This window comes from Bidens hawaiensis, unplaced genomic scaffold, assembly GCF_021521415.1.
Source record: "Bidens hawaiensis isolate Kalapana, Puna unplaced genomic scaffold, B.hawaiensis_p1.1 tig00015054_1, whole genome shotgun sequence".
Taxonomy (NCBI): Eukaryota; Viridiplantae; Streptophyta; class Magnoliopsida; order Asterales; family Asteraceae; genus Bidens; species Bidens hawaiensis.
This window is the reverse complement of record NW_027492335.1, coordinates 1-13090: the sequence shown is the minus strand read 5'-3', so window position 1 is coordinate 13090 and position 13090 is coordinate 1. Positions and strand designations below refer to the sequence as shown.

General features: G+C 34.5%; 1 protein-coding gene and 2 non-coding genes across 3 annotated transcripts; all 3 read right to left on the bottom strand.

Annotated features, from left to right (window-relative positions):
• Positions 1–6489: 6489 nt before the first annotated feature.
• On the bottom strand, positions 6490–6563 carry TRNAW-CCA (transfer RNA tryptophan (anticodon CCA)). Its single transcript has one exon. It is a non-coding gene; the product is annotated as a tRNA-Trp (tRNA).
• Positions 6564–6756: 193 nt separating this feature from the next.
• Positions 6757–6830, bottom strand: TRNAP-UGG (transfer RNA proline (anticodon UGG)). Its single transcript has one exon. It is a non-coding gene; the product is annotated as a tRNA-Pro (tRNA).
• A 2957-nt stretch (positions 6831–9787) lies between these two features.
• On the bottom strand, positions 9788–13074 carry LOC143548330 (ATP-dependent Clp protease proteolytic subunit). Its single transcript, XM_077039530.1, has 3 exons — positions 12018–13074; positions 10935–11228; positions 9788–10284 (listed from the first exon to the last, which is right to left on the bottom strand). The coding sequence occupies exons 1-3, from the start codon at positions 12086–12088 to the stop codon at positions 10059–10061; spliced, it is 591 nt and encodes a 196-aa protein (XP_076895645.1). The 5' UTR covers positions 12089–13074; the 3' UTR covers positions 9788–10058.
• Between the last annotated feature and the right edge of the window lie 16 nt (positions 13075–13090).

The following is a 13090-nucleotide window of genomic DNA, read 5'->3' as shown; positions in this document are numbered from 1 at the left end:
CATTCACGTTAATACAAAATTACAGATTGTGGACTTATTAACTAAGCCACTTGGTGCATTACAATTTCGTGCACTTCTTGACAAGTTGGGCATTTGTGACATTCATGCTCCAACTTGAAGGGAAGTATTGAATATATTTTTTTAATTGGTCGATATATTTTTTCCTTTATTGTCTCATTTATATAGGGTAGTATGTTACCATATTTTATTTAAATAGTCAAGTAATTTTCAATTGAAGTTATCATAAAAATATTATTAATGATTACAAACTTTATCGTGAAAGTTATCGCATAGCTTTTGGTTAGCATAGACTAGCGCTGTTGATGAGTCGAGCCTAAGTCGAGTCAAGGTGTTTTCGAGCTCGGGCTCGAAATTAAATGGGGTAACTTAGTTAGGCTCTAGCTTGATTTTGAAGTTAAACGAGCTTAAGATCGAGCCCACGAGCCGAGCCAGAGTCCATTTTGGCTCAGTTATAAAAATGATCCAAATCAGCGTAAGATGTTTCAAATCAACTTTTTATAGCTAGTTTTAATCGAGCTTTTTTCGTGCGAGCCACGAGTCCGAGCTTCGAGCCTCGAGCTTTTTGAACAGCCCTAGCATAGACAAAATTTGGAATTTTTATTCAGTAAATTAAATTTTATAATAATAAAATAACAAAACAAAAAACTGGTAGAATACATATTTTAAAAGTTAAAGTTTAAAGTGGTATTCATGGGGGGGGGGGGTTACTACTCGGTTCTATCATCGTGTTGGGGCCTCTCCTCACGGTACCGTCTATAGCGCGGTGTGGTGTTACACTTGGGACCGCTCAAGCATCAAGTGGACAGAGTATACTTATAAATCAAAATCATTGTGACACATGTCTTTTAGTTGGTAATGGATAAATAACTATAATTTAAATATAGAGCACCACGCCGTCTCCAATGGAATGCCATGATAATGTTTGAAATTTCAAAACAGCCCTCAACACAAATTGAGCATGACATTGGAGTTCCAAAAGTTTGTAGGTTGGTAAGAACCGTATGAAATATAACACAGGGATCCATTTCTAATTTTTATATTTAAAAAATCAACTCATCTTTACTTTAATTCACTTTTAATTTATGTTTTTAATTTTTATATTTAAAACGATCAACTCACCTTCATTTCAACCCATTTTTATTCTTTTAGTTTAATTTTTATGTTTTTATTTGAGGTGTGCTTTTTAAAATTTTGTAGGTTATAAACTAAATTATAATAAAGCGTGTTTTTCTAGTAATTGTTTTTTATAAGTTTTATATGTTGTTTATTATTATTTATTTAATATATATGAGATATAAAATACTTAATTATAAAAGATATAAATAAATATAGATTAAAAAAACGCAAAGTAGGTGATAAGTCAATTATCTCCGATCTAAGTAGATAAGGTGACACACCAAAAGACTCAATTTAATATGGGGGGGGGGGGGGTAGAGGGCTTAAGTTGGGACGGGCTTAAGTTGGCCCGTCAGTGATATAAAAGATAACAGAGCAGTCACCGCATCCACATTTTGAACCCTCCACGTAATAGAGCAGTTACCGACTAATTTGCATATAAAAGATAGAAGATAAAAGATATGTTTTTCAAGTTTTAGCATTACATAAGATTTTCTTCTTATATCAGATTGGACATGCTAACTAGTAGTGAACCGGAGATGAAATGGATGAAATGGAGATGATCGGATGAGCCATTGGCCCGTCAGTGATCCAAGTCGGTCGTTCTAAAAAACTTGATAATGAGGTGACGGTTTGAAACAAGAACGATTAATCACCTCTAGAGAAGATAATATTTTTATAAAATTTGATATGTCATGCTAAGTTACCCGTTTATAAAAAATAATAATCCAAAAAGATGTGTAGTATTTTGAATGCTTTTACATCTTAAAAAAAACAAAGAAAAAAAAAACATTATTGATACTTAGACCACCTATTGAGTTAACATTGTCGTTCAACCTCACGCCATCCACTGCCACCTCATCCATTCCACATTGCCACCAAGAAGCTTCGGCCATCTGCAGCGGTTGTCTCCCGCTTTTGAATGGCCCGATCCCGAATTTTTCAATCACGGGTTTTTTTTATTTTTTTTAAATTTTTTTGTTAATTTTGATATCGGTACCAAAGTGCTTGGTTCGATATTCATACCGTAGACAAAAATTAGGTAAATACTAGTACCAAACCGAATGGTATTGGTATCATACTGATCCCGAAACATAAAATAGTTGGTACTGAATCGGTACCGACTACTGATGATACTCGCTTTGATATTGGTATCCGTTACCATTTGCTCATCCCTAAGCCACATCACCACCATCTCCCAGCACCTACTCTCCATACCTCCCACCCACTTCTTTATCTTTTGTGTTGTGTAATGATGTTCCTCCGCGCCAGAGTCAGCCCCCATGGGTGCGCCGTGGGCGAGCCGCACCCCTCCCCCGGCAAGTTTTTCCGAGGGCCTAAAATTTTTTTAAAATGTCGTCAAACCGACCACCGCATCCACATTTTGAACCCTCCACGTAACAGAGCAGTTACCGACTAATTTGCATATAAAAGATAGAAGATAAAAGATATGTTTTTCAAGTTTTAGCATTACATAAGATTTTCTTCTTATATCAGATTGGACATGCTAACTAGTAGTGAACCGGTTTGTTTATCTAATTAAATGAATTTCTAAAACCTTCTTTCCAGCTTAATTAGTAACCAGATGTTAATGATATCCTTTTATAATATTACTAATAGCCAATATCATAAAAATATAATTATCTATCACACTCAATATTAGTTATCTTATATAAGTAAAGTATATTGGACTTTCCAAACCTATTGGGCTTTGTGACATAATATCTTAATAGAAAACCAATGCAATTGAATACTTACATCACAATACATGATCACCCAATTCACCCCAATACTTCTTGTTTCAGAAGGCGAATCTATCAAATTGGATCAACCGTTGACAAGTAATCCTAATGTGGGCGGATTTGGTCAGGGAGATGCAGAAATAGTACTGCAAGATCCATTACGTGTACAAGGCCTTTTGTTCTTCTTCGCATCTGTTATTTTGGCACAAATATTTTTGGTTCTTAAAAAGAAGCAGTTCGAGAAGGTTCAATTGTCCGAAATGAATTTCTAAACTCGCGCATTTATCGACATCAAGTTTTTAAAAAGAACCAAATTCTTTTTAGTAATTATGATATAAAAAAAGAAATTATAAAAGCCCTTTTTATACTATTTTTCTACGAGATGCCGGTAATTCCTTGTACCATATTCCTAGCCATAGTATGTAGATTGTGAAGAAGACTGTTTGACTTGACCCCCTCTTTCTTTTTTTTGTTTGTTTTTTTTTTTTTCAAAAAACCGGGGTGATGTTATTATGTTGCTATTGTGAGATTGAAATGTCATAAATGCATTTGATTCTAATACAATTTACTTTGGCTAGATCCTATCCAAAAGGAAACGCGAAATAGAACGGATAAATGAAGGGAACAAATATTTCTGGGAGGGGTTATTCGTCTTACTAGTCTTCGACACAAGAAAAGGATTTTTCACACCCTTTTCTTGTGTCGAAATAATAATGATTCTTTATCTTTATACTGTTCGTCAAACATTCCTAGTTTTTTTTTTTCGATTTTTTAGAGACGTATCAGAACGTTTTTTAGAGTTATTACGTATTTTTTTCTTATTATTATATTATCTTATCATAATAAATAATTACGTATACATAATTACGTATACTATAAATATAAAATACTATAAAAGTGGTGGACAAACAAAAGAGGAGGGGAAAATTGATTGAGTAAATAGAACTTATTCAATGAACTTATAAAAAAATCTTCTAATTATTAAGAACTCAACGGGACCTTCTCCCTCAAATCAGACAAACAAAGAAGGGAATCCGTTGAGTTCTTACGCTTTCATGTATACAACTCAATTCATCCTATTACTACAGGGATGAACCCAACCCGGAATATGAACCATAAAAGAAAACGCCTACTAAACCGATCACAAGAATACCAGCTACAGTACCTATTATCCAAAGAGGAATTCTTCCAGTAGTATCGGCCATTTCCGCCACTTCCCTCCACATTTCATCAAGTGGTCATGCTAGAGACATAAACAGTCATGGATAATTATGAGATGAGATCCTTCCGAATGGGCTAAGAGAGAGAATACCTAGAATGATTAGTCTATTATTTTAGTTCTCTCTCGTTTTCTTAATTGAAGAAATAATTGGAAAATAAAACAGCAAGTACAAAAATGAGTAATAACCCCCAGTAGAGGCTGGTACGATTCAATTCAACATTTTGTTCGTTTGGGTTTGATTGTGTCGTAGCTCTATAATTCGGATTAGGTTTATCGTTGTATGAACTGCATTGCTGATATTGACCCCAAAAAAGAAACGGTAGGTACAGCTAGGCCGTGAACAGCCAACCATCGCACTGTAAAAATTGGATAGGTTCGATCTATGGTCATTGAGGCCTCCTAAAAAGATCTACTAAATTCATCGAGTTGTTCCAAAGAATCAAAACGGCCGGTGATTAATGGAATTCCTTGTCGGTTCTCTGTGAAATACTCGTTTGGCCGAGGGCTTCCAAACACATCGTAAGCTAAACCAGTGCTGACGAATAACCAACCCGCAATGAATAGGGAAGGTATAGTAATGCTATGAATGACCCAGTAGCGAATACTGGTAATAATATCAGCAAAAGAACGTTCTCCCGTGCTTCCAGACATGCTGAGCTCCACATATTCTTGTACAGTCAAAAGGGGATCGATTCCGTAAAAGATTGGATCAGTAAATGTAAATTCACTGAAAAAATCTTTGTGAGATCGTCAATATTGTACCGAGGGCGTCTTTAGAGTATACCGAATCAGTATAGCTATCCTTCTTCTGACACAGCAATGCACTTTCAATAAGTATTGGAAAAAGGTGCTAAATAATTTCTTTCTTGTTGTTTGTCGATGTAAAAGAATGTCCCATTCAATAGAAAATTATTGAATTTCAAATAATCTATTTCTCGCCATTATGAGTTTAGGGCTATAAACTAAGGATAGGGTAAAATGCGAATCTGATAAGTGAGTTTCTAATAATTCATGAAATGATTAGAATATTACCGCAAATGTAAGTAGATTTTAGATCTATAAATCTTTGTTATTCATAGTTGTATAAGCGCTTTTTGTTGGAATCTTTTTTTATCTTTTAAGGAATTAGGAATTGGTTAGTCGTCCAGTAACAAGGAATAATAGGAAATTTTCTTCGATAAACGAAAAAGAACAACGAATGAAATAATTGGAATCACTAATGCATGCATTGTTGTATTAGATCGAAATCTGAAATCTGAAGGTTCTTTTTTGACCTAACTACAAAGAGGCGGATTTCTAATAGGAAAGATACAAACTAGAACTTCTAAAGCAAAAGAGAATAGAAATGACTAGTCTTATAATATAGTTGAACCAAAACACCTATTTTTTTTTTTCGAGTGATCGTGTGATCACTTTTTGTTCTCATTCATTCAAGATATTATATGCAAGATATTATAACCTATTACGAAATCTAATTAGTTAAAAAGAAAGTAAAAGTTTTATAAGATTACTGTTCGCTCTAAAATTGAAAATAGATTCGATAAAAAAAAAAGAGTAATAATTTTCTAATTTGATTCCATAATGATTCGAAAAGAGTTTTGTTTTAAAACGAAATTACACGACCTAATTCTTATTAGTTGAATTGAAAAATGATCCAAGAATGCATTCGCTGATTGCAAACGCGGTATGCGTAGATGTTACAGACGATTAATCAATTTCTTTTTCTAAAGCTGTGACTTTATCCTTGTTAGTGCTGTCTATAATGATATTTGAATCAAAAGCTTGCAATTGGTATTTTTGTTTCTCTCCTATTTTGTAAAAAATGAAACTCAGGTAAGTGCTTTTTTATAAACATATGTATAAAAATAACATATTTCATTTAGCTCCTTGATGCCTATAATAACTAGTTATTTCGGTTTTCTACTAACGGCTTTAACTATAACCTCAGCTCTATTTATTGGTCTGAGCAAGATACGACTTATTTGAAATGAATTGCACAATTCATAAAAGGAAATCTTTCCGCGAACTTCTGTGTATTTCTAGTTACTTATCGTGTCAATTACCAATTCTTGGTCATTGAGATTCGTGGTAATTTGGATTAATATTTAGGTATAGATATTACCTCTTTTTTCTCCTTTCAAACAAATTGAAATGATTGAAGTTTTTCTTTTTGGAATCGTCTTAGGTCTAATTCCTATTACTTTGGCTGGATTATTTGTAACTGCATATTTACAATACAGGCGTGGCGATCAGTTGGACCTTTGATTAATTAACATCCCCCCCTTTTTTTGACCTCCTCCTTTGTTTAATATCCAGGAGGTCAAATTAAGATTGCTGTTCCAGTTCCAGTTAGTGTTTCAGCCGAATTCGATCGAAGAAGATCCGAATCACGCTCTGTAGGATTTGAACCTACGACATCGGGTTTTGGAGACCCGCGTTCTACCGAACTGAACTAAGAGCGCTTTCTTATCATAAAAGAGAATACTGTAAAGAAAAAAGAAAAGAATTGGCCCCAATACATCTTGTATGCATACTATATAGTGTCATTGTATGCATACTATATAGTGTCATAAGAATGAAAGATTCTATATGATATGTCCATTGTGAGTTGATCTTAAAAAATACCTCATTACTGCTCAAAGGAGTAGTAATAGGTAGGGATGACAGGATTTGAACCCGTGACATTTTGTACCCAAAACAAACGCGCTACCAAGCTGCGCTACATCCCTTCCGTTGGTCTACAGTGTCATTGTAGAGAATTCCTGTCTTGTTTTCCACATCGTTATCTCCTCTATTAAAACCTAGAATTTTTCTTTTCATTTCGTCTTTTTGGTCTCATTTAACATATAATAATAGCAAAAGACTTCTATCTATATGAAATATGGAACGGAACCCCAAGGAAAAATAACTGAGTCTTTTTGGGGAATATTGGAGAAGAAAAGGACGTTTTTTCTGTATTTAACAAAAAGTAAATCTTTTTTACTAGATAATTGTACATTTAAATATGTATTATCTTATTGATTACAATAAAATGAAAAAATGAAGGAGGTTTTTCAATGCGAGATCTAAAAAACATATCTTTCCGTGGCACCGGTACTAAGTACTCTATGGTTCGGTTCTTTGGCAGGTTTATTGATAGAGATTAATCGTTTTTTCCCGGATGCGTTGACGTTCCCATTCTAGTTATTGGCGCGGGACGGAATAAAGAATATTAGAGATACAATTAAATATCAGCCCCCTCTTTTCTCTTTTTTCCCTTTTTTAGAAGAAGGGAGGAAAGAGAAAGAATAAAAGTGCATTCAACAGCTGTGAGACTCGGGTTCTGGTTGGAATGAAATGAATATTTCATTCTATGGAAGTCGAATACAAACAGTGGTTCTAGGGAAAGAGTATTATACAAGATACTTATATAAAATATAAAATGCTGTACTGTGATTTGAAAGTTTAGAAATCTTTCTATCTTATTTCCGATATTGAGTGTAGTGAAATCTTGCATAAGAGGATAGCAAGTTACAAATTCTATTTTTGTTTTTTCCTTCCTTTCTTCTTTTTCGTTTCGGATTGAAAGAGGAAGAGTTGAGTAAATGAAAAATCCAAAGGAGGTTCATGGCCAAGGGTAAAGATGTGCGAATACCGGTTCTTTTGGAATGTACCGCTTGTGTTCGAAACGGTGTTAATAAGGAATCAACGGGCATTTCCAGATATATTACTCAAAAGAACCGGCACAATACGCCTAATCGATTGGAGTTACGAAAATTCTGTCCATATTGTTACAAACATACGATTCACGTGGAGATAAAGAAATAGATTGAAGCGAGTACTTGCGCCCTTATCTTAATCTTACAAGGCAAGGAAAGGGAAAAATGACATTATATATATAACATATTTAACATAGTTAAAAATAATTATAAACAAACCAAATCCTATTTATTTATTCTAATTATAGATCCGGCTGAAATAGGATTTTAGGGATAAGAAATAAACTAACCAAACCATGGATAAATCCAAGCGAACTTTTCTTAAATCCAAGCGATCTTTTCGTAAGCGTTTGCCCCCGATCCAATCGGGGGATCGAATTGATTATAAAAACATGAGTTTAATTAGTCGATTTATTAGTGAACAGGGAAAAATATTATCTAGACGAGTAAATAGATTGACCTTGAAACAACAACGATTAATTACTATTGCTATAAAACAAGCTCGTATTTTATCTTTGTTACCTTTTCTTAATAATGAGAAACAATTTGAAAGAACTGAGTCGACCACTAGAACTACTAGTCTTAGAGGCAGAAAAAGGTAGGTTTTACTCTTTATTAACTTGAATTCAAACCCCCATCCGAACTCAAACGCGGATTTCTATTTTGTGGTCAAAATCCAAGAATCCGGATTGAATTCTCGTGTCATAAGAAAAAAAAGAAGAATCTGGGAAGAAGAAAATTTTTTTTTGAAGGCGTTGATTCATTTTTATTTTGACTACTTTCTTTTCTCATATTTTCTCATATTCTATTCATTTTTCTTTTCTTTTTTATTCGACCTTCCCGGAGTTCATTCTCCGGGCAACTCCGTTTAACCGGTGGATTCCTTCCAACTTACTTCTTTTATAATCTCATTGGAAATCATATAAAGACAATTCCTATTTGATATAGCTATTTGTGCAAGTATTTTACGATTAAGAAGCAACTGTCTCTTGTACAGATCATTTATTAATCTACTATAACTATAGCATACCCCCCTTTCGCGAATTGCTGCATTTATTCGAGTGATCCACAAACGACGAAAATGGATTTTTTTCCTATCCCTATCCCGATGAGCCGAAACCAAAGCTCTTATTTTTTGTTGAGTAATAGTTCGAGTAAGTCTTGAATGAGCCCCCCGAAAGCTTGATGCAAATAAACGAATTTTTGTTCTACGTCTCCGAGCGATATATCCCCGTCTAATTCTGGTCATTGAATAAATGAAACTTTAACGAATAACTAATAGATTTCCTAGATTTCCTTTCTTTCAGTTATTCTTTTGCCCCTTTCCTAGTATATTAATAACAAAACTGATTTTTCCAATGTATAAACTAAGAATTCCAATGGCTTTGGCTACTATAACCTTCCCAACCACAATTTTTGATTTTTTCTAGACATTTCACCTCGAAATACGAAATTTGACTATACTAGTATTAAAAAAATCAAGTAATGATAAAGAAATAGTGGATTCCATCGTTTCTATGGTTACTTCTTCAACGGTGAGGTCTTCTCTATACACCGGAGCCTTTACTTCATTTAATCAATGTTATTGCTAACTTGTATAGTTCACATTCTTCGGCTCTACCCATGAATTATCCAGTAATAGGTCTTTCACAACAAGCTCTACCTATACAGTAACGGTATTTAATTATGAAGGTTGGCTGGGTAACTGACCCTGTTAGTCCGTTCTTGCAAGAGGGGTCTATGTTAACTAAGATTTCCTCCGCTTAATGGATAACCATTTGCTACCAATGGAGAATTGCTTCTCATTTTGAATTGAGGTGAGTGGATTTACACCAACAGAAACCATAAATTTCATACAAAATAAAAGGGATATCATCCATTTTTAGATAGGAAATCTAGTTTGTTTTTCCGTTATATCCTATTTGATCATTGATATTCGAACATTGTTCTCTTTCCTTTGTTCTAGTTCATGATCTGAACGAGTCGCACATACACCCTAGTACATGTTCCTCGGCGCTGAGGGCATCCCCGAAGCGCGGGGGATTTTGTGACATTTCTAATTGGCTGTCTTGTATTTCTAATAAGTTGTTTAATCGTTGGCATGTTGAATCATATACATAATGGGCTGGTTTAGATCGATCCTAACCGGATGATTATCAATTACTTTTATTCAATAGAATAATAAAAAAGATTCCATAGAATAATAATATTCAACTCGGCAGGGTTCATTTCAGAATTGACGCGAAATCCAGGTTATTGTCATTCAACCGCCACAAGATCAACAATTCCATAAGCTTGGGCCTCTGTTGCTGACATAAAAACATCTCTTTCCATGTCTTCGGATACAACCCATAAGGGTTTGCCCGTTCTTTGTACATAAACCCTTGTCAGGGTTTCACGTAGTTTCAGCAGTTCTCCCACTTCCAGGATGAATTCTCCCGTTGCTACTTCAAAAAAAGAACCAGCAGGTTGGTGGATCATTACCCTGATGATATAAGATAATAAAAGGTTTCTCTCTTTTTCATGATGAGGGGAAGATAAAAGAAAGATAAAAGAATAACAAGAAAAAAAGATAGAATCGAACAACCGTACGGGCATTATGCATTGCATACGGCTCTACAATAAAATTGACCCTTACCTTCCATCAAAGAAATAAAAAATAGGATCGATCAGACCCCGATCGGTAAATGATCAACTTACCACCCTTCCTTTCGGAGGAATTCAAAAATACTATGATGGCTCCGTTGCTATATATATTTATTATATTTTTTTGTCTGTGATTTGTCTGTCATTCAGCAATCCCAAAGTTGCTTTTTATTTGATCAAATAATAAATAAACTAAGGAAAAAAGAATTTTTTTTTCGCTCCATAACATAAATAGAAATATTGTTAAGAGACCTCTGGTGTGAAAAAAGTTTGTGACGCTGAACTGGACTTCCAAAATAAGAAAATAGGAAATACGTTTTTATCATATTACTCTCTCGATACATAAGCTAATGTTGTGAAAACAAAAAATTTTTTTTATATCGAATTCAAAGTGCCATGCTATTATTACTTAATATTCATATTCATATTTCATATGGCGAAGGCATAGTCTTCTTTTTTCTCTCAAATAAATAAAAGCCTCATTGGCGCCAAGCGTGAGGGAATGCTAGACGTTTGGTAATTTCTCCTCCGACCAGGATAAAAGATCCCATTGAAGCGGCGGATCCCATGCATATTGTATGTACATCTGGTTGCACAAACTGCATAGTATCATAAAGAGCCACTCCCGGTATTACCCATCCGCCAGGAGAGTTTATAAATAAATACAGCTCTTGGGTATCATCCTCGATACTGAGATATATCATAAGACCAATAAGTTGATTTGAGATCTCGCTATCAACCTCTTGACCTAAAAAAAGTAATCTTTCTCGATAAAGTCGGTTGATTAGGGTCAAATTGTATCCCTTAAGAACCGTACAGGCGCCTTTTAACGCATACGGTTCAAAAAAAATCATGTGTATATTCCAATACTTTTTCTTTTTTCATAGCAAGTTCCTTCTAACTTATAATAAAAGGATTTTTTTTCACTAAATATGAGTTTGTCTTCCTTTCCTTATAACGAATGTAAAAAAAAAAAAAAAAAAGAATTCATTAAACTTATCCAATTAACTTCTCATTGATGGATTGTTTCATCGAGATCCAATCCAAATCACGATGTCATTTTCTTGTTCTTAAATGGGCCTCTTTAATCTTTTAGGTTTATGCTCTACTCCGGGTAAAGATCCGCCCGATTTTGATTTGCACATATAGTACAAATGTTCCCATTACCACTTCTTTTTGTTATCCCCCCCTTTTTTTCAATTCATGCATTCCGTAAAAAAGGTTGACGGATTCATGCATATTACTCAATTGATTAACATAATAGTTTGAAAAAAATTTTTCTTTAAAAAAAGGAATACTTTATGATATAAAATAAAATAGAAATAGATATATTACCACTTGGTTTTTTTTAACGGAGCCTGGATACTTCAATGTAGTAGTCCAACTAAGACAACCATAAATTCTTCTAATTGATAATAGTAATCCGAATCCCCCCCAAAACGGATCTAATTGCACTTCACGCTCCAAAATTTTGATGATGAAATGAATCTTTCGTGGGCGAAACAGAGGATATCTCGATTGGGGAGAAAACGGGGAAATCCCATATGACCAAATATATCTGACAAGTCGCACTATATGTCAAGCCAAGATGCATCTTCCTCTCCAGGACTTCGAAAAGGTACTTTTGGGACACCAATAGGCATTAAATGAAATAAAAAAGAACTAAGTACTATATTTTACTTTGATGTGGAAACGTAACAAAGCCTTTCTTTTTCTTTATAATATTGTACTTTATCCTAATCAGATTTTATTCAATTCATAAGATTTTATTCATCATTTATGAAAATTTGATAAAGAAAGCAAGAAAAAAAAGGGAAAATTATTACGAATAGTGTCCTCTAATGATGAACAAGTATGGGCACATTCGCTCATAGAAAATGGCATTCACTTCCCCATTGCGTATTGGTACTTATCGAGTATAGAATAAATCTGCTTCTCTTTGTTCCTACGAACAAAATTGTTCCATTATTACCAACAGAATAGAACAAATATGAACCCTTGCGTTGAAATAATTTACTAAAACTAAATAGGGGGGTCCATAACATAGTCATAGTATAGTCTTTTACAATGCAATAAAGTTACATAGTGTCTTTTTTCTTTCATAAAGGGGTATTTCCATGGGTTTGCCTTGGTATCGTGTTCATACCGTTGTATTGAATGATCCCGGACGGTTGCTTTCTGTTCATATAATGCATACAGCTTTGGTTGCTGGTTGGGCCGGTTCGATGGCCCTGTATGAAATAGCAGTTTTTGATCCTTCTGACCCTGTTCTTGATCCAATGTGGAGACAGGGTATGTTCGTTATACCCTTCATGACTCGTTTAGGAATAACCAATTCCTGGGGCGGTTGGAGTATCACGGGGGGGGACTATAACTAATCCGGGTATTTGGAGTTACGAAGGTGTGGCTGGAGCGCATATTTTGTTTTCTGGGTTGTGCTTTTTGGCAGCTATCTGGCATTGGGTATATTGGGATCTCGAAATATTTTGTGATGAACGTACAGGAAAACCCTCTTTGGATTTGCCCAAGATCTTTGGAATACATTTATTTCTTGCAGGTGTGGCTTGCTTTGGTTTTGGTGCATTTCATGTAACAGGCTTGTATGGTCCTGGCATATGGGTGTCCGATCCTTATGGGCTAACAGG